The sequence below is a fragment of the Prionailurus bengalensis genome, chromosome E4, assembly GCF_016509475.1.
Source record: "Prionailurus bengalensis isolate Pbe53 chromosome E4, Fcat_Pben_1.1_paternal_pri, whole genome shotgun sequence".
NCBI lineage: Eukaryota > Metazoa > Chordata > Mammalia > Carnivora > Felidae > Prionailurus > Prionailurus bengalensis.
Genome location: NC_057360.1, coordinates 67,547,671 through 67,569,038, shown reverse-complemented (window position 1 = coordinate 67,569,038; position 21,368 = coordinate 67,547,671). Strand labels below are relative to the sequence as shown.

The 21,368-nt window shown below is 43.3% G+C and overlaps 1 protein-coding gene across 5 annotated transcripts in view; it reads right to left on the bottom strand.

Annotated features, from left to right (window-relative positions):
* Positions 1-21,368, bottom strand: part of LOC122476000 (GON-4-like protein) — a 75,544-nt gene that overhangs the window by 33,887 nt on the left and 20,289 nt on the right. For all 5 annotated transcript variants that reach the window (XM_043568149.1, XM_043568153.1, XM_043568148.1 and 2 more), the window contains exons 4-11: positions 13,920-14,113; positions 13,151-13,225; positions 12,918-12,968; positions 10,169-10,219; positions 9,751-9,846; positions 8,659-8,778; positions 7,917-8,087; positions 3,937-4,129 (exon numbers count right to left, since the gene is read on the bottom strand). In XM_043568149.1, the coding sequence (XP_043424084.1) occupies positions 3,937-4,129; positions 7,917-8,087; positions 8,659-8,778; positions 9,751-9,846; positions 10,169-10,219; positions 12,918-12,968; positions 13,151-13,225; positions 13,920-14,113 (951 nt within the window). The remainder of the gene's footprint in view (positions 1-3,936; positions 4,130-7,916; positions 8,088-8,658; positions 8,779-9,750; positions 9,847-10,168; positions 10,220-12,917; positions 12,969-13,150; positions 13,226-13,919; positions 14,114-21,368) is intronic.

Genomic DNA, 21,368 nt, shown 5'->3' with positions numbered 1-21,368 from the left:
GACCCGAGCCGAAGTCGGACGCTTAACCGACTGAGCCACCCAGGCGCCCCTTAAAGTTTTCTTTATACAATGTTTGATTTCTGTCCACCAGGCGTGTATTATCACAAGCAGAGAGCAGAAGACTCCCAGGAGGACGTGTCCTACAAGACCCCTCACCCATAACGTTACCTATCCCCTCGCTCGCCCCTTCCTCACCCTAACTGGCACCAATGGCAAACATCCTTCAAAGGTCCATCTCAATTACCACCTCCTTCACAGAGCTGCCTCTGATCATCCTAAACGGGAATTCTCTGTCCCTCTTCTAAAGCCGGTATTCATGCCACTTTGATGGCGCATCTGAGTTCATCCAACTTCGTTCACCTGGGGTGCACTGCGCATCTATGGACCAGGCACCATCCAGCGGTATCTCAATCTGGCAAAACGATCATGCTCCTTTCCCTTTCAGGATCCTAGTACAATGCGTCCTAAAAGGAAAGTACTCAATAAAATTTGCCAAGTAACGTATAATATAATTTTAACAGCTTCATAAGGTATATTCAAGGAGGGGCGAATGGGTAGCTTAGTTGGTTAAGCGCCCGACTCCTGATTTCGGCTCAGGTCATGATCTCGGGATTGAGAGGCGGAGCCCCGCATCAGGCTCCAGACTGGGCATGGCACCTGCCTGGGATTCTCTCTCCCGGTCTCCCTCTGCCCCTCTCCCCAGCTCTCAAGCAACCATGCATGTGCACTTGCTCGCTCTCTCTCTCTCTCTCTCAAAAAAATAAGGTATATTCAAAGACTTATTCTCTTTCATTCATTTATCCTGACTTACTCCTAGCCTTATCTACACAAATATTTATTCGGTCTATTTCCGTTAAAGCTACACATTATTTATCTTAAAGCATTACTCTTCAACACATAAATCTTATGGTAGTTGTTCTCAGAAGACAGGGAAAGAATGAAAGATGTGCTCTGCAGGTTGTCTGTAATTAGATTTTTTTTTTTTCTAAAGTGTGAGTCTTCCACAACACAACCAGTATTAATATTCGGGTCACTCTCCACTAAAAAGTCAAAAAGAAACAACAAGAACAAAATCTGCCCGACTCCAACCAGAAAAGACCCCGAATGGCCAAAGCAATCTTGAAAAAGAAAACCAAAGCAGGAGGCATCACAACCCCAGACTTCAAACTGTACTACAAAGCTGTCATCATCAAGACGGTATGGTACCAGCACAAAAACAGACACTCAGATCAATGGAACAGAATAGAGAACCCAGAAATGTATGGCCAACTAATCTTTGAAAAAGCAGGAAAGAATATCCAATGGAATAAAGACAGTCTCTTCAGCAAGTGGTGCTGGGAAAACTGGACAGCGACATGCAGAAGAATGAACCTGGACCACTTCCTTACACCAGACACAAAAATAAACTCAAAATGGATGAAAGCCCTCAATGTTAAGACAGGAGGAGAAAGCAGGCAAAAACCTATTTGACCTCAGCCGCAGCAACTTCTTACTCAACGCGTCTCCGGAGGCAAGGGGAACAAACGCAAACATGAACTACTGCGACTTCATCAAAAAGCTTCTGCACAGCGAAGGAAACAATCGGCAAAACTAAAAGGCCACCGACAGAATGGGAGAAGATGTTTGTAAACAACACAGCAGATAAAGGGTTAGTATCCAAAATCTAGAAAGAACTTCTCAAACTCAACACCCAAAAAAACAAATAATCCAGTGAAGAAACGGGCAAAAGACATGAATACACTTCTCCAAAGAAGACATCCAGACGGCCAACCGACACATGAAAAAATGCTCAACATCACTCATCATCAGGGAAACACAAATCAAAACCACAATGGGATGCTACCTCACACCTGTCAGAATGGCTAACATTAACAACTCGGCAACAACAGACGTTGGTGAGGATGTGGACTGCTGGTGGGAATGCAAACTGGTGCAGCCGTTCTGGAAAACAGCGTGGAGGTTCCTGAAAAAATTAAAAGTAGAACTACCCTACCACCCAGCAATTGCACTACTAGGTACTTATCCAAGGGATACAGGTGGGCTGTTTCGAAGGGACACATGCACCCCCACGTTTACAGCAGCGCTATCGACAACAGCCAAAGGATGGAAGGAGCCCAAATGTCCATCGAAGGATGAATGGACAAAGAAGATGTGGTCTATATACACGATGGAGTATTACTCGGCAATCAAAAAGAATGAAATCTTGCCATCTGCAGCTACATGGATGGAACTGGAGGGTATTATGCTAAGTGAAATTAGTCAGTCAGAGAAAGACAAAAATTATATGACTTCCCTCATACAAGGACTTTAAGAGACAAAACAGATGAACATAAGGGAAGGGAAGCGAAAAGAATATAAAAACAGGGAGGGGGACAAAACAGAAGAGACTCATAAATATGGAGAACAAACAGAGGGTTACTGGGAGGGGGGATGGGCTAAACGGGTAAGGGGCACTAAGGAATCTACTCCTGAAATCATCGTTGCACTACATGCTAACTAATTTGGATGTAAATTCAAAAATTAAAATTTAAAAAAAATCTGCCAGATTCCATCAAAAGAATGTGACATCACCTGCAATCACTATAGACTAAGACAATCTCTAACATCTAAATCTACAGAAGCTTATTGCACAGAATCAGGAATGATGCCCGATTTCCACTGTAGTACACAAAGAAAATCACCAGAGACAACTTCTGTAATGTTGATTTCACTAAATTAAAGCACTAAATTTTAGTACTGTTCTAGAGTAAGGGTTGCAGTAGGGATTCTCATAGCACGACTGTATGCAGTCAACACTGTTTCTGTCTGGGCACTGCTCTGTGCCCACTCCTGGCCATACTACTACATCCGGGTAACTGCCTAGCCCACGCTCACCACTGCTAGGCACTGCCGATCCCAGGACCCAGGCTCACACAGGCTTCCATCACCACCAAGAGAGCGGGCCCGTGACCAAACAAGGCCAGTCTGGGTTGTGCCTGTGCATTTTTCAGACTGAAGCCTGCAGGAAAGGGTCCCTCTGGTGTGGACGCAAAGCAAGAAGTGAACGGTGAGCTGATGACCACCGTGCCAGCCTTACACATAAACAGGGCTGGGCACGGGACTGACCCATGAAAAGGAGTCAAGACGCTGGCTCCAGAGATGGAAGGAGCCACAATGGGGCCTCAAAGCCACTGCCGGTTCCCTTGATCTCCCCAAGTCCGGTTCCATCCGACGTGCACTTGGCACAGCGGCAGCTAGCGCTGTCACGTGCATCACACAGGTCCCTGGCTGGCACGGCAGTCCTCCAGGGGGTCAGCGCACCCTCAGGCAGTCATATATAAAATTATTTCTGCATTTATGTTTCAGGGGACGATTCTTAGCCTTCCAAAGATTCCGAAAAGGACTCTGAACCAGCACACCATGCAGAGTGCCATCCACGGAGCTGTCATAGCACCACAGGCTGACAGACGACACCGTACACGTGCCAAGCACAGCACAACATACAAACACGTCGAATCGCCATCTTGCACAACCTGGAACGAATGCAACCAGTGCGTCAACTATACTCAAAAGATTCTTTTTTTTTTTTTATTTTTTTTTTAACGTTTTTATTTATTTTTGAAGGAGAGAGAGACAGAGCATGAGCAGGGGAGGAGCAGAGAGAGAGGGAGACACAGAATCCGAAGCAGGCTCCAGGCTCTGAGCTGTCAGCACAGAGCCCGATGTGGGGCTCAAACTCACAAACTGTGAGATCATGACCTGAGCCGAGGTCGGACGCTTAACCGACTGAGCCACCCAGGCGCCTCACAAAAGAAAAGATTCTTAACCCAAAAAAAGGAGGGGACTTAAGTACTGATTTAAAATTGTGAGTTCAATAAAAAATTAAGTTCAGTTAAGCTTCGGACTAATGACAATTCGACCACAGAGTGGAGAGTGCACACGGACATGACCACTTACCCTCATTCCCCACGTCGTCGTTCATGAGCCCGCCCAGCCACACTTTCCAGTCCTCGTCGTCTGCTGTATTGGGGTCATACATGTCTGGCGTGATGTCTGGAGCCCGGAGTTCTGCCTCCAGCTGCCCCAGGGGAACGTCTTTTAGAGGCATCTTAGAGCGGGTTCGGAATGCAATGAGGCTATCGTCCATGGGCTTGTCAACAAAGAAGGGATGACACGGGTCACTCAACGGCTAGTGCTTCCTAATTCTCCAAACCTCCTCACACCTACACCTCATACCCCTGCACTGTTCTTCTTGGCTGCAATCACAAGGTCTCCTCTCTAAACAGGTTGGGTTTCTTATTCTTTGAAAAACGTTAAGGACAATGACATCAGCTTTAAAACAAACATTAAAAAAAATTTTTTTTTACGTTTATTTATTTTTGAGAGAGAGAGAGACTGAGCATGAGCAGGGGAGGGGCAGAGAGAGAGGAAGACACAGAATCTGAAGCAGGCTCCAGGCTCCGAGCTGTCAGCACAGAGCCTGACACGGGGCTCGAACCCACGAACGGTGAGATCATGACCTGAGCCGAAGTCGGACGCTCAACAGACTGAGCCACCCAGGCACCCCTAAAACCAACATTTTAGTGGTGGCTCCGTCGGTTGAGTGTCCGTCTGACTGCTGACGTCGGCTCAGGTCGTGATCCCACAGTTCCTGAGTTTGAGCCCGGCATTGGGCTCTGTGCTGACTGTGGAGCCTACTTGGGATTCTCTGTCTCCCTCTCTCTCTGCCCCTCCCCCACTCACACTCTCTCCCAAAATAAATAAACACAATACAATAAGATAAAATCAACATTTTAGGAACATCTGTAACAGCTTTACTAAGATATAATTTCCATACCATAAAATTCATCCTTCTGAAATGTGTAACTGAGTGGATTTCACTGCATTCATAGAGCTGTGGGACCATCACCAGTATCTAATTCCGGAATACTTTCTTTGCCCCTAACGGAAATCCCAATCTGATTAGCAGTCACTCTCCCCTTTCCCCCGCTCCTGGTCCCTGACACCCATGATCTATTTTCTGTCTCTACATTGGCTCATGCGGGACATATCAAATAAATGGAATCATACACTATGTGGCCTTTTGTGTCTGGCTTCTTTTACTTAGCATAATATTTTCAAAGTTCCCCTGTTTTGTAGTGTAAGTCAGTACATGATTCCTTTTCATTGCATGATAGTGTCCCATTTACACTTTGGTGTATCCACACTGCAGGGAGTGAAAATCTGCTGTTTCCACTTTGGGGAAAGTTTATTATGAGTAACGCCACAATGAACGTTTGTGTACTCGCTTTTTACTTGGATGTAACGTTTTCAATTCTCCTGGAGTGGACTTTCTGGGCCACACAGTCACTATGTTTAATGTTCTGAGGAACCACCAAACCATTCCCCAAAGCGGCCGCACCATTTCACATTCCCACCAGCAATGTGTGCGGGTTCTCCACCTCTCCACATCCTTGCCAACACTTGCTACTGTCCATGCGTTCACCCTAGCCGTCCTGGTGGCTGTGAAGTGCTGTCTCATACTTTTCATTTGCATTTTCCTAATGACTAATGATGTTGAGCATCTTTTCACATGTTGACTGGCCATCTGTAGGTCTTCTCTGGAGAACTATCTATTCTTATCCTTTGCTCATTTTTGGCTATTCTGGGTCCCTTGCATTTCCATGTGAATTTCAGGATAAGCTTATCAATGTCTGCCCAAAAAGGAAAAAGCAGCTGGGATGTGGACAGCGATGACACTGAAGCTGTAGGTTAAGTCAGGAAGTTCTCACTGGATGACTGCAGCCGTCTAGTAACTCTTCTGTCTCCTCCCTTGCTCTCCCACCTTAACCAAAGGAGAGTTTTTAATTCTTTTTAATGTTTATTTATTTTGAGAGTGCAGGTGTGCATGGGCACGCTGAGCGGGGGAGAGGCAGAGACAGAAAGAGAGAGAATCCCAAGCAGGCTACGCACTGTCGGTGCAGAGCCTGACGAGGGGCTCGATCTCATAAACCATGAGCTGAGCCAAAATCAGGAGTCGGACGCTCAACTGACAGCCACCCAGCAGACACCCGGATGCACAGCTCCTTCTAATTCAGATCTGGGCTCAAACTCAACAATCCCAAGATCAAGAATCACATGCTCCACCGACTGAGCCAGCCAGGCACCCAGGGAGGCCTTTTCTGATCATGTTATGTGAAGTACTCTGATAGGCATTACCATATTTCTTCGCTTTTACTTAGTTCTTACTTGAAATGATTTGTTTATGGTGTCTCTCTCTCTCTCTCTCTCCAATAAACTATAACCTCCAAGAGGAAAGAAAGACCTTTTCTGTCTTATACTGCTATTCCCCAACTTCTATCGTTCAGCAAGTATACGAATAAACGGTTACACAAAACACTACTGCCCTCTAAACACTATGCACTCACCCCCAAAGCAGTGTGATTAAATTAAATGACCCTTTCGGGGCTGTTCCATTCAATATTCTGTTTTTAAATTTTAGAACAGACATATTTTTCATTAACCTACAAGACTGGTGGAGAAAACCTAGAGCCTTAGAAAGAACTGGCTAAATGGTGGAATTCAGAAAGTCCTCAATTGACACCAACCACAGCAATGACTGTTTCCAGCAAGAAGAAGCAACAGATGCTTACTGGCAAAAAGATGTTTGGCTTCAAAGTATATCCCATAAGATACATATAACATTCCATTAACAATGGGAAATAGGAACATTATCATGAAGAAATCAAGCAGACATCACCATGACCATGTGATCACACCTCACACAGCAGGTGTCACGTCCCTCCGGATACGATGCACTAGAAAGGCCATTAATTGCTTCTGTGCTGCTTGTGCCAAAAGCGTGAAACCTGAATCTAATGATGCCGAAATATCAGAAAAATCTAAATTGAGAAATATTCTGTAAAATTACAGTCCACACAGTTCAAAATGTCAAGGTTATGAAAGACAAAGAAATGCTGAGGAACTGTTCTAGACTAAAGAAGGCTACGAGGGGCACCCTGGCTGAGTCAGTCAAGGGAGCAAGTGACTCTTTTTTTTTTTTTTTTTTTTTAATTTTTTTTTCAACGTTTTTTATTTATTTTGGGACAGAGAGAGAGCATGAACGGGGGAGGGGCAGAGAGAGAGAGACACAGAATCGGAAACAGGATCCAGGCTCCGAGCCATCAGCCCAAAGCCCGACGCGGGGCTCAAACTCACGGACCGCGAGATCGTGACCTGGCTGAAGTCGGACGCTTAACCGACTGCGCCACCCAGGCGCCCCAGGGAGCAAGTGACTCTTGACCTCAGGTCGTGAGTTCGAGCTCCACACTAAGCACAGAGACTACTTTAAAATAAAATAGAATAGAATAAAAATAAAATAGAATACAACAAAAATAAAATAAGATAAAATGCAATACAATGCAATACAATGCAATGACAGCGTATGAGGTAAGACGCTGTATGTGTAATCCTGGACTGGGTCCCACATCACGGGAACTTGCTTCTTTTGCCTAGGACATTACTGGGACAACTGGTAAAAATCTAAAAAAGGACTTCACTAGATTAGATAATATTACTTCTTTTCATAACAGAATGTCCTATTTTAGAGAATACACATGCAAGTGTTCAGGAGAAAAAGAGCATTGTGACTGCAACATGAAGTGACTCAGGAAAGCAAGTGTGCAGACAGAGAGAAAGCGGCGGGAGTGACAGCACAGCCACGGTAAAGGTCAGGACCCGGGGGCCGGCTGAAGGGGAGGCGTCCTGCGTTCCACAGTTTGAAATGCTCTGCATCACGTACCCACTCCTTCCCCAGGGGCTACAATTCTCCCCATAAAGCGGCCTGAACCAGAGGATCAACGGCCTGCAATTTCACAACTTCCCTTCTCCCTTCCCAACCCGAGCAACAGCTACGTGGCCCCATCCGACGTCACCAGTGACAGACCTCCACTGCTCACCTGGAAAGAGTCCATGCACACCGGACTGGAGGCCAGCTCCTCATCTACCGCGTGCAGCTTCTCCATGAAAGTGCTGTCCCTGCTCTGCTTGGGCTTTGGGGGAGGTGGGGGCCCCATGGGCACGACCTCAGCGCTGATGTGCCTAACGGCAGGTGTGGGGACTTTCTCAGCCTGAATGAAAGAGGCAACGATGTTAAAAAGTGAAAGGGAGGGAGGAGAAGAGAAAGAGAGGGAAGGAGAGAAAAGAAACAAAAGAGGTGGGCAGAGACGGGCACATCTTTCATATGCCAGTGATCTTTCCCTCGCCATGTAGACAGAGCTACATAAAAACAGATACACTGTCAAATATATTAATCTAATTAGGTTCCATCCTATTTCCAATGAAGCCAACAGGATGCTGCCTAGGTGATCAAAAGTGGAAAATCTAACAAAAATGGCTTTAGGACCACATTAGAAAAAAGACAAAGCTAGGAGAAAAGAAACCGCTAGTCACCCATATCTGGCTGCTCGGAGGACTCAGAAAAGCACGCCCACCCCCATCACTGAGCTCCAGTTTTCCTCTCAACTGCTGGCTGACTTAAATAAAGGACTCTGAAATCTGAACAGTTCTGACGAGGCACAGGCAACAGCACAATTAGCGGGACCGAGTGGCGTGTGCTCAAGGGGGACGCCTCAGCATCCCACGGACAGCCGCCCTGCGGCGCAGTCCCATCCTCGTCTCTTGTGCTCGGCGCCGACTCACCTCCGATAATACGCCGCCCTCCTCGTCCGTTTCAGTCACCTCGGAAGCCTGCCTCAATCTGGATTTCTTTGCCCCACGTGGGGACGAAGCGGTGCTTTCAACATCACTTTCCAATAAACTCTACGAGACAAACCCAGTTCGTGTTCACATTTCTGCCCCTACGTCATTCCACTGAGTCTGAAGTATCTCAAGAAAATGAATCAATTTAAAGTAAGAGAAAATAAACCTTAAACAGAGGTTTAATATTCGGAAGCTAATCAGATTGGTCTTCTCATTAAAATTACAAGACATTGGCTTAAAATCCTTTTATAAACAAGTCAAAGAATGCACTAAGAAACAACATTACACAGCAATGAGAACGAACAAACTGTGGCTGCAAGCAGCCGTATAGAAGAATCACAAAGGGTCAGCGATGAAACAAAAAAACAAAAAAGCCAGGCATGGGGGAGTACATGTAAGTTTAGAAGCAGCACGCGCAGCGCTGCCCACTTAGGCGACAGAACCACAGAGAAAGAGGACGCGGGTACGCTGGTGGGGCTGCATTTAAGGAGTCTGGAGAACTCTCGTGAGGACTGGCTTTATAATTATTTAAGCTGTATTTAAAAATTTTTATTCCGGGGGCGCCTGGGTGGCTCAGTTGGTTGAGCGTCTGACTCCGGCTCAGGTCATGATCTCGCGGTCCGTGAGTTCGAGCCCCGCATCAGGCTCTGTGCTGACAGCTCAGAGCCGGGAGCCTGTTTCAGATTCTGTGTCTCCCTCTCTCTCTGAACCTCCCCCCGTTCATGCTCTGTTGCTCTCTGTCTCAAAAATAAATAAATGTTAAAAAAAAAAATTAAAAAAAATTTTTTTTATTCTGTGCACAGTTCTATATACATTAGATGTGTGTTCTATTTCATAATATAAGACACGAAAACATTAAGGGAGCAGTAGAAGAGAAAATGCCCCGCAGTCTTGGATTTATGCAAAGAAATGAGCAGAAAAAAGAAATGTGCCTCGTTCCTCTCTACAGAACAAGTGACAACACTAAGGAGGCCTTACTGGGTCTCCTTTCTTCTCCATTAGCAGCTAACACTCACGGGGGGAGCCACTGACCTCTTCAGCCGTCTCGTCCTCCTCTTCTTCATCTGGCTGGTACTCCTCATCTGAGGAGTCATCCTCTTCGAGGTGAATATCCACAAACTGAGGGGGCTGCGTTAGCACAAATTATAGAAAGAAATGAAGTTACAGGAAACACAAATCATACGTATTTGGAAAATAAGAGGAAGAAAGCAGAGCAGGAAAGAAATAAATCCTAACAGCACAATGAGCAGCTATAGCAAGTAACAACAGGCAGCGGGTAAAGAGATTCCTAGCGTGAGAGTCAAACCTAAGAGGAATGGAAAGGAAAAAAAACAAAGATCGAATTAAAACAAGAAGACAGATCCCCCAAAAATTAAATAGAAAGGAAGTACTTAGATTTCAAAACTGATGAAGTCTTTCTGGAAAAAAGAATTACCTCTTCCAAGTTTACCTTAATTTCATTGGCCTTCTTAATTGGTGAAATATTCCATGTTGGAATTACCTACCAACAAAGAATATAAATAATTACGTTCTCTTCACCGAAATAGACGGCTTTTCAATTTTACCTCCTCTTCACCATCACAAAGAGCCATCCATGTACCTAACGTGTAGGTGCAGGGATCAAGGAATATTAATTATCTCCAAGGGTATACTCTCAATTGTTTGCCAGAGCTTATCAGATGAAAAGGAGAGAAGAATCTATTTCAATCTAGCATCTCTGCCTTAACCCTAGTGAGACTTTATTAACTATAAGTGGAAAAAGCATCGGTCTTGCCTACTTTATTTACTTATATATTTTAAATAAACTCTACCCCCCACTGTGGGGCTCAAACTCACGAACCTGAGATCAAGAGTCACATGCTCTTCCAGCTGAGCCAGCCAGGCACCCCTGACTTTGTATCACAGCTTGGGTTCACATGGATTAATGAATTTGAAAACTATCTGTGAGGCACCTGGGTGGCTCAGTAGGTTGACTGACTTTGGCTCAGGTCATGATCTCACTGTTCACAAATTCAAAAGCCACACTGAGCTCTGGCTGACAGGTCAGAGCCTGGAGCCTGCTTCGGATTCTGGGTCTCCCTCTTTCTCTCTGCCCCTCCCCCACTCATTGTCTGTCTGTCTGTCTGTCTCTCTCTCTCTCTGAAAAATAAACATTAAAAAAAAACTATTTGTAAACTATAATAATACACATACCTAAGATACTATAGGTGACAGTAGCCTTTTTGACATCAGTATTTTTTTTTAATCAATCACATAAATCCAACGTAAATGTGCCTCCCAAAAGCCAGCCATGACCAGTTCTTTTGGAAGGATTTAGGGGTAAAGTATCAAACTGTCCTCAACTTATTTTCAAATAGTACAGGAAAAAAACAAGAGATAGATATAAAGATATAAAGTAAAATATGGCAAAATTTTACAGTTAAATCTAGATGGAATCTAAATTTCCTATAAAATTATTTTAACTTCTTGTATATTTTAAAATAACAGAGTTGGAGTGAAATGTTTTTAAAGAATTTTTTTAAGGCTCTTACATGCTGCTGACAAAAAATGTCCCTGAAGTGTATAATTTCTTGAGCATTTAAGGTGACCCAGTGAAAATCGGGTTATTGAGCACAACCCAAGAGGCACTGGGTTCTATCTCCACAAGGAGCCTCGGCCTCTCCACATCTCCTCAGCCCTGCCATGTCCCAGCCCCTTCCCTTGCTCTGTTGAACTAGGCCCAGTATAGGGTAAAGGGAATGATGTGATTCTGGTCCACACTCCTTCCCGGGTGTGTTTCTAAACCCATCAGGTTCCCTACGGCCAAATCCATCCAAAAAGGCGGGGCGAGGCAGTATCCGGAAGTGTGCTGGAGTCCTGGAGTCCGTCTATTAAGCATTAAGAAGCAGGAAACTTGGACTTCAGTCCTTGCTGTCCCACATACACTAACATCTTGGGCTGTCCAACTTATCTATTCTTATTCACGGTTGGTAAACACAACCCAGAGCCTGCTTTGGATCTCTGTTTCCAAATCAAATATGGAATTACTTTCAATTATACTTTGTATGTCAGGCAGACTTCACAGAACTCCCGTCTCACTGATGGCTGCTTTCATCAGAGCTACCACAGGCTCATGTGTGATTACTTCCCGGAGAAATGAAATTTCACTATATGCAACTGGGGTTAGCTGATCAGACAAAACAATACAACGGCTGTCAAAAACAAGCCAATGCAATCCTTGGCTGCATTAAGAGAAATACGGTACCTGAAACACGGAGGGGATAACCTAACTTTAATCCATACTAGTTAAACAACATCTGCAGCAGGAGACTCCACGCATACTTTTAAAAGGACACGGACAAAGTAGGCACATGCAGAAGAAAAGGATCAGATTAGTGTATGTACTCAAAGCCTTCTCACGTGAAGACCAATAAAAAAACTGAGAGACATTTAGCAAGAAAAGAATATTACAAAAAGACATACTAGTTTTCTTCTACTAGAGGGAAGGTCACGTGGACTTATTTCTTCTATACAGCTGCAAAGAACAGAACCGGAAAAAAGACAAAAACACCAATACGCATCATGAGTCCTCAAGGCAAATCTTCCCTACACTGGAGAGAAAGTGGACCGCCTCAGGACTATCGCCCGCCTGTCACAGGTGCTAAGCACATACTGGACTTGTTGAGTAGGATTTAAATGGGTCCCAGCATCTGCACCAGAATACTCCAGAAGTCTTCAAATGGCTCTCATCTCTCAGTGTGCAAAACAGCCAGCTGCTGTTTCCAATAATGCATGTTCCCAGGCCCTACATATAGCTCCCTGTTCCGGGTCTGAGGTGAGCCAAGGAATACGCATTTTTCATTAGCACTCCTGAGGGACCCCACGCCAGGGCGACATTGATGCAAGTGCTCCCTGGAACATACTTGGAAAAATGCTATAATGCCACATATAACGTGAATAGGAAAACTGACCCTGCTCACGCTTTCAACCGTGTTAAATGGTTATCTACCCAGCACTTCCAAAAAGCAAGACCTCCGCATCAACTAGAATAAACTCTGATATTGATTCCACATGTTGTCTCTATTTCTCTTTCACAAGTATTTCAGGATGCAAACCCAGACCATAGTAAATCCTTCCTATATATTTTTCCCCTGCAAATAACCTGTAATTAGATTTTATTTACCAAACTAAATAAAGAAAAAAAAAAACAGAACACCCACCACTCCTTTTTCCACCACTTCCTTCAGTTTAGAGCGTGTCATTTTGGGCTCCTGAGGCAGGGAAAATGAGAAGAAAACAGTCAATAAAAATCATCACGTGTACCTGGGGTTTTGAGATGCTACCTCTGCCCCCAACCACCAAGCTATTTACACAGTCCCAAGTAACGCCCTACGCGCAGCCCCGTTCCATAGCTCAGTTCCCTGACATTAAAGGGTAACAGTCAACTACTCACAAACATGGGCATATCTTCCGTCTCACTGATGGCTGCTTTCATCATAGCTACCACATGTTCATTTGTGATTACTTCCTGGAGAAAGATGAAATTTCACTTTATGCAACAAAGATGTGTAATCTAGACAACGCTCAGTCCTCTGTAACTCTGCTAGAGTGGACACATGTCCACTGCATGTGGACACGGAATGGACAGATGAGAGCCAGAAACTGAAACGGCTTCAGACTGGGGTAAAGCCAGGTCTGGACAGAAGCACACAGTTCAAACTGTAATAAAGCAGCAAACAGATGGATCCCATCGGCAGCTACCAAGAGCATGAATGAGATTCCGAAATAACGGACTACGTGCTTCAGAGAAGCAGTAACAAGCAACGAAGGTTTTGTAAATGGCCGTGTTGATACATATCAAAGAACAGTATCAGCAAATGTGCACAGTAAACCGTTAACCTGGCATCTTTTCAGATCTATCAACCCACCAAAGAGCAGGTCCACTGTGAACATTATCATCTCTGAGTCTGCCAACCACGAGGACAACCCATCAAGTCAGTGGAGGAAGCAGAGGAACAGTTTACCTTCCCAGTTAAGGTCTCTTTAAATGTGTGTTCAGATTTCTAATGCGTGCTGAGTGCAATGAGAAAGCGTGTTGGGAGGGAAAAAGTTTTTTGGCGCACGCACCTCACAAAATCACCAATTCCCATACTAAGAACCAAGAATTCCCTGAGTGTTTCACGTGCTCTCCAAGAGGCGTTTCCATCGCGTTCCTTACTCACGTGGAGGATGTTGCGCACGTTGACCGCGGTCAGGTTGTGCTGCTTGGCGCCGTCCTCCAGCGTGCGGTCCAGCACGTCGTCCAGCTTCAGGTCGCAAGCCCAAGTGCCTTCTTCTTGACCCCTTCCATCTCGTTTCCTCTTGGTACCCTTTTTCTTTTTTCGCCTTTTCTCACTTTCTTCATTGCCTTGCTCTTCTGCACATAAACCGAGAACACCATCAGAATCTCCAAAACAACCGCTCCCAGAACTTAACCCAAGAAGCCAATCGTAAATGAAAAACAAGCCGCCAGCTCACTGGCCTTGGAAATCAAAGAAGCCTACAATGTGGCGACAGTGACGGTGGAGTGGGGAGAACCGTCGTAGCGGTAACACCCGGTATTTGCCCAACATCCGTCAAGTATTCTGCTACACACTATGTGTATTTATTTACTCCTCCTAACAACCACGGGAGGCAAGGACTATTACCTCTCCCACTGTACCCACTGTACAGACGAAGAAACTGAGACAGATTACGAACCTGTCCCAAGAGCTAGTAGTGACAGGACCATGCTCTGAAACCACGTTCTCTAGCCCTGGAACCCACAGTCTTAATTCCTGCTCTGCACTGCCCAGATAGTACACCAGACACCCTGGCTTTGCGTTTCAGTTCTGGGCAACCTCGGCCAGAGTCTCATTTTCTTTCTTCTGTGAATATAGACATCTGCCTCACAGGGATGCCACCAGATTAAGTGAGATAACTGTATCGAAGTGCTTCATAACCATTGGAATGTTATATGATGTAATTTAACATCATTATTAGACTCCTCCATCTAGAAAGAAAAAAACAAGGAGCAAGCAATAAAAAATTCACTCTGAGCTCTAGAAGAAAAGGGGGGGAAGCATCAGAGTTCTCTCCATTCTACAAGAAGGGAGCATATATACAACCAGACAAAGGGAAAATCTTCCTGATTATTAGAATCTGTTAAGTCTTGAAACAGACTATCACATAATCCCAAAACGAAGTTCTCATCCGTCCGACGTTCTCGGCCTGCTGCCCTCTGCGAACACGTATTAGAGAGGAGTCACATGAAGATGACCTTCTCTGTTTAAAAGGATTTTGTGACCTTCAAGCCACAGCCTGGCAATATTTGCATCGCGAAAAATTATTAGTGACTTGTGAACACACACCAAGAATCTGATCATTGTGTACGACTCCCAACCCAGTAATTCTTATTCTTAAGGAAATAATTAGACCTGCACAGACTAATCATCACACTGTTCATTTCAACATTATTTTTCTTCTTCCCTGAAGTTCATTTATTTGAGAGTGAGAGACAGAGCACACACACAGGGAAGGGGCAGACAGAGAGGGAGAGAGAGAATCCCAAGCAGGCTCCATGCTGCCCAGCGTAGAGGCAGACGCAGGCTCGAACCCAGAAACCGCAAGATCATGACCCGAGCTGAGATCAAGAGTCAGACACCCACCCAACCGAGCCACCCATGTGTCCCAACATTAATTATTTTAGCAAAAAGATGGAAAACACCTAAACATCCAATATTACAGGAGTGGTTAAGTGAACAATGGTACATTCATATGCTGGACTGTAACTGAGTCATTAAAAATTGTCTTTTTTAAGCAATTGTGGAGGGAGGAGACAAGTAAAAATGTACTTTTTTTTTTTTTTTAACGTTTAGAGAAAGAGAGTGCGTGTGCAGGTGTGGGGGAAGGGCAGAAAGAAAGGGAGACCGAGAATCCCAAGCAGGCTCTGTGCTGACAGCAGAGAGCCTGACATGGGGCTCGATCTCATGAACCATGAGCTGGAGTTGATCACTTAACCGACTGAGCCACCTAGGCGCCCTAAAAATAAACATTTTTAAAAACCTTAAAAAAAAAAGAGCTCTCAGTGAAATGGAAATTTTTCTGATAATGATTTTTAAGTGAAAAAAAAAGAAAAGGTAGAATTCAAACACGAGCGTCTTACAGTCGTGACACCTAAACCAAATGTGCTGCTTCAAGATGTGCCGCAAAAGGAAGATAAAGCCTCACAAAGTGTCTTAAGAGTGATAAAGCTCTTGACTGATGCTTTTTTGAGAAAGCAACAAAGGGAGAACTACACCACACAACACACAACAAAACTCCCCAAAGGCCTCTGTATCCACATCTTTCCCCCGAGTCTCTCTTACCTCACCGGTTCTCCATGAATCCCAGAACTCCTCTCTCGTCGAGTCTCCTGGATGCCCTCTCTTTGCGCCCCACCCTTCCTCTCGCATCCTCTCTCATGCAGACCGGGTGGGCCCGGTCTGGCCCGGTCGTGGTACTGCCATCTGCCCTTGCCTCCTCATCTTCCCTGGGCTGCAGCTAATAACGACCCAGCGGTTGCAGAACAAAGATTTCTGAGACCCGAAGAAGCTCTGATTCCGCCTTCCAATCCTATCCTACCATGTTATTAGTAACACTGTCAATTGCAAAACTGATCCAGGGGGGAAAAAGTTTCAAAGAAATGACAGAAGTTCAAACTATTAATACTATACTAGAAGCAACAAAGTTTGTTAACTGAGACATCACCAAAAAATGAAATCTTTATAAAATTTAGACGTACAAAATGTAATCAGAATTCACTAAAATGAAGGCCAGAAAAGGAAACATATAATGGAAGCAGCTAAATTTTATAGAATTTTATATAGTTAGTTGATGAGGAACCAAACTATCCTTTAAAACAGAGCTTCTCGAGGCACCTGGGGGGCTCAGTCAGCTGGGTGCCTGACTCTTGATTTTGGCTCAGGTCATGATCTCACAGTTCATGGGTTGGAGCCCCACATCGGGCTGGCTCTGTGCTGACGGTGCGGAGCCTACTTGGGATTCTCTCTCTCCCTCTATCTCTCTCCCGCCCCTGCCATGCGCTCTCGCTCTCTCTCAAAATAAACTAAAAAAAGAGCTTCTCAGGAACCTGGGTGGCTCAGTTGGTTAAGCCTTCGTTCAACTCTTGATTTTGGCTCAGGTCATGATCTCACAGTTCGAGAGTTCAAGCCCCACATTGGACTCTGCCCTGACAGCATGGAGCCTGCTTGGTATTTTCTCTCTCTCTCTCTCTCTCTCTCTGCCCCTCCCCCACTCTTGAGCACACTCTCAAAATAAACATTAAAAAAAAAAAAGAATGGGGGTGCCTGGATGGCTCAGTCAGTTAAGTGTCTAACTCTTGATTTCAGTTCAGGTCATGACCTTGAGGTCCATGACTTTCTAAGACTCACATCCGGCTCTGTGCTGACAGTGCAGAGCCTACTTGAGATTCTCTCTCTCCTCTTCTCTCTGCCCCTCCCCACCCCTCTCAAAATAAATAAACTTAAAAAAAAAAAAAAGAACGTAGCCATCATGTCAAATGTTATGAAATTTCTAAACCTTCACTCTCAGTTTCCATAAATTACTTTGTTTCAAACTAGTTCTCAAACTTGGCCCTGGTTCTCAGACCACACTTTGAGTAGCACTGTCTTAGGATATACGCTGAAAAACATTTATCCCCGCTAGAAATAAAATAAAAAATGAAATACCAAAATAATTTAAATGAAGAAAAATAAAATAATAACAAATGAATTGTGATGAAATTTTATCATGAAATTGATTTTTTACAATGTTTATTTTTGAGAAAGAGAGAGTGAGCGAGCTCAGGAGCCGGGAGGGTTGTTGGGTGGGGGCGAGAATCCTAAGCAGTCTCCACGCTGACAGCACAGAGCCCACAGAGCCCAATGTGGAGCTCAAACTCACCAACTGTGAGATCATGACCTACCCAAAGTCGGACGCTTAACCAACTGAGCCACCCAGGTGCCCCATCATAAAATTTAAATGCAAGTATTTTGTCATGGAAAAAATCATTAGAGTTAGCATAATTACATTTAGAATATAAACACGGAATCAAAGTGGAGTTAAACCATCTCAGTGTCTAAATTACATTACGCATACATATTTCTCCTCTGATTTCTGATTGTAATGCTGAGTTTTTATTATGGAGTGTATGTCTGTAAGGAAAATCTAATGCATTCAAATTCCAAAACACTACACAGTCAATCCAAAAAAGAACAGATAGTTCAACTATTTGCTATTCTGTTTTAAAACTAATCCTTTATCTTCTAAAATACTGGGATACCATGGACTCTGAATTCTAAAGAGTTGAAATTTAAAATTAGAAAAAGGAAGCCCCTTTTTTTTGGCTTCCAAAGACCAGACTGGAAAAGATAAAGAAGAAAATCTAATTTTTCCTTCCATGTGATAGAAGATGGCTAAAAACAAGCCATTCCCTGAAAAATAAATCCAATGATGTAACCAATAAATTGAAAGTAAAATACACTATAAGTGTACTGTAAAGTGGATGAAGTCAGTAAAAATATAGGTGGGTTCTGTAATATCACCAAAATTGCCATGATGTATGAAAACAGTTGCTTAAGAACCTTGTCAAAAACACACCCAGGGGCGCCTGGGTGGCGCAGTCGGTTGAGCGTCCGACTTCAGCCAGGTCACGATCTCGCGGTCCGGGAGTTCGGGCCCCGCGTCGGGCTCTGGGCTGACGGCTCGGAGCCTGGAGCCTGTTTCCGATTCTGTGTCTCCCTCTCTCTGCCCCTCCCCCGTTCATGCTCTATCTCTCTCTGTCCCAAAAATAAATAAACGTTGAAAAAAAAAAAATTTAATTAAAAAAAAAAAAAAAAACCACACCCAGGACCTCTGATTCTGGCCACAACTATGTTTTTTTTTTTTTTTAACACGGGAAACCTTCCCACCAAAAACAACTGTAAAACTATGTAAAACTACAATTTACCCTCAGACAACACAGGTTTGAACTGTTCACATCCACTTATATGTGGATTTTTTTTCAATAAATACAGTATAGGCGTGCCTGGGTGGCTCAGTTGGTTAAGCATCCAACTTCGGCTCAGGTCATGTTCGTGAGTTTGAGCCCCATGTCGGGCCCTGTGCTGACAACTCAGAGCCTGGAGCCTGCTGTGGATTCTGTGTCTCCATCTCTCTCTCTACCCCTCCCCTCCCTCTCAAAAACGAGTAAACATTAAATATATATATATAAATGATGCCAGATAAAAACAAAGCAAAGAATTTCAGGATGAATCAAAGCACAAGACAGGTTAGCTCTATGATCAATATAAATGAATACTGACTGGCTAACATAGTAACAATAACGTCTTAGGGGTTTAAAACTTATGAAGAAGTAAAACATAACATCAATAGCACAAAAGGCAGGAGTAGATATATGTAGTGAAATGGCTATAAAATTCCTGTATTGTTTTGAAAGTGGTAAAAGCACACATTTAAGGTACAATGTAATAATTTCGAAGATGTATATGTTGGGGCACTTGCCTGGCTCAGTTGGTAGAGGATGTGACTCTTGATCTCAGGGTCATGAGTTCAAGCCTCACAGTGGGCATATAGCTCACTTTAAAAAAAAAGAAAAAAAGTTTTGGGGCACATGAGTGGCTCAGTTGGTTAAGTGTCTGACTCTTGGTTTTAGCTCAGGTCATGATCTCATGGTTCATAAATTTGAGCCTCACATCTCCCTCTGCCCTGACAATGTGGAACCTGCCTGGGCTTCTCTCTCTGCCCTCTCTCTCTGCCCCTCCCCAACTTGCACTGTCTCTCTCTCAAAATAAACTTTAAAAAAATTTTTCTAAATTTAAAAACATAAAAACACATCAAATCTTGGACTACTTTTAAAAATAAAAAGATGCAGGGGCGCCTGGGTGGCGCAGTCGGTTAAGCGTCCGACTTCAGCCAGGTCACGATCTCGCGGTCCGGGAGTTCGAGCCCCGCGTCGGGCTCTGGGCTGATGGCTCGGAGCCTGGAGCCTGTTTCCGATTCTGTGTCTCCCTCTCTCTCTGCCCCTCCCCCGTTCATGCTCTGTCTCTCTCTGTCCCAAAAATAAATAAACGTTGAAAAAAAAAAAAAATTAAAAATAAATAAATAAATAAATAAAAAGATGCATATTGTTAATCTATAGAGTAACATGTACAAGAAAAAAGAATATAAAACTAAAGAACTAATAACGAAGAAAAATAAAAGTACTTGGTTAATCAAAAGAAGGAAAGAAGAAACAAAAAAAAAACAGGAAAATAGAAAATTCAACTTACGTTATGTTAAATATAAACTCAACTTATGTATAACGTTAAATATAGTAATACATTAAACATAAACTCAAATTACATTAAATATAAACAAAATATATGAGCTAATTAAAAAGCAAAAATGTTCGGACTAAGTTTTTTTTAAAAAAGACTAGGCTACACATAGGAGAAACATTTAAAAACAATTTTTAATACATTTATTTATTTTTGAGAGACAGAGAACAAGTCAGGGAGGGGCAGAGAGAGAATGAGACACAGAATTCTGAATGAAGCAGGCTCTAGGCTCCAAGCTGTCAGCACAGAGCCCAACGCAGGGCTCAAACCCACAAACCGTGAGATCATGACCTGAGCCGAGATCAAGAGTCAGATACCCTTATCCGACTGAGCCACCCAGGCACCCTTAGGAGAAACATTTTAAAAATAAAGGCACAAGAAAGGTTGAAAGCAAAAGAATATAAATACTATATACCATGTATACACGAATATCACAAAGAAAATTTTAAGGCAAGAATATAAAAAGGAACGTTTCATACGAATTGAGTTAATTCAACAGGAAGACAAAACAATTCTAAATTGGTATGCATCTGATAATAGAGCTTAAATATATAAAATAAAAGTTGACAGGGAAAAAAAGGATAAAGCCACAGTCATATTTGGAGATTTTGACAAATGTCATTCAGTAACTGATACAACAGTAGACAAAGAAATCAGTAAGGACATAAGAGATCTGAACAATATAAATAATAAACTTGAACTTACAGACATATGTAGAACACAATACTTGATCTAAATGACAAGTGTCTAAATGACACCCACAAAATACATTATTTTTATGGGCACATAAAACAGACCATATGCTCACTAAGGCTCAACAATTTTCAAAGGTCAGGTATCATACGGAATATACTCTTTGACCACAGTGGAATTAGCTAGAAATAAATAAAGAAGTTTAACTGGAAAGATCCTCAAATATTTGGAAAGTAAGCAATGTATCTCTAAATAATCCATAAATCAAAGAAAAAATCATAAAGGAAATTAGAAATATTTTAAGATGAATGAAAGCAAAAATATGACACATCATAGCTTGCAGAACGCAGCAAAAGCAATGCTTCAAGGGAAAGTTACAACTGTGCATGTATATGTTAGAAAACAAGTGAAAATCTTACAAGAGGCTAGAAAAGAACAAATCAAATAAGGTAAATTTCAGGAAGGAAATAATGAACAGAAACCAATGAAACAGAAAACATAAATAGAATTTAAAAAAAAGAAAGCCAAAAGGTGGTTCTTTGAAAAGATTAATAAAATTGATAAACCTCAAGCCAAACTTACCAACAAAAAAATCAGACTTAT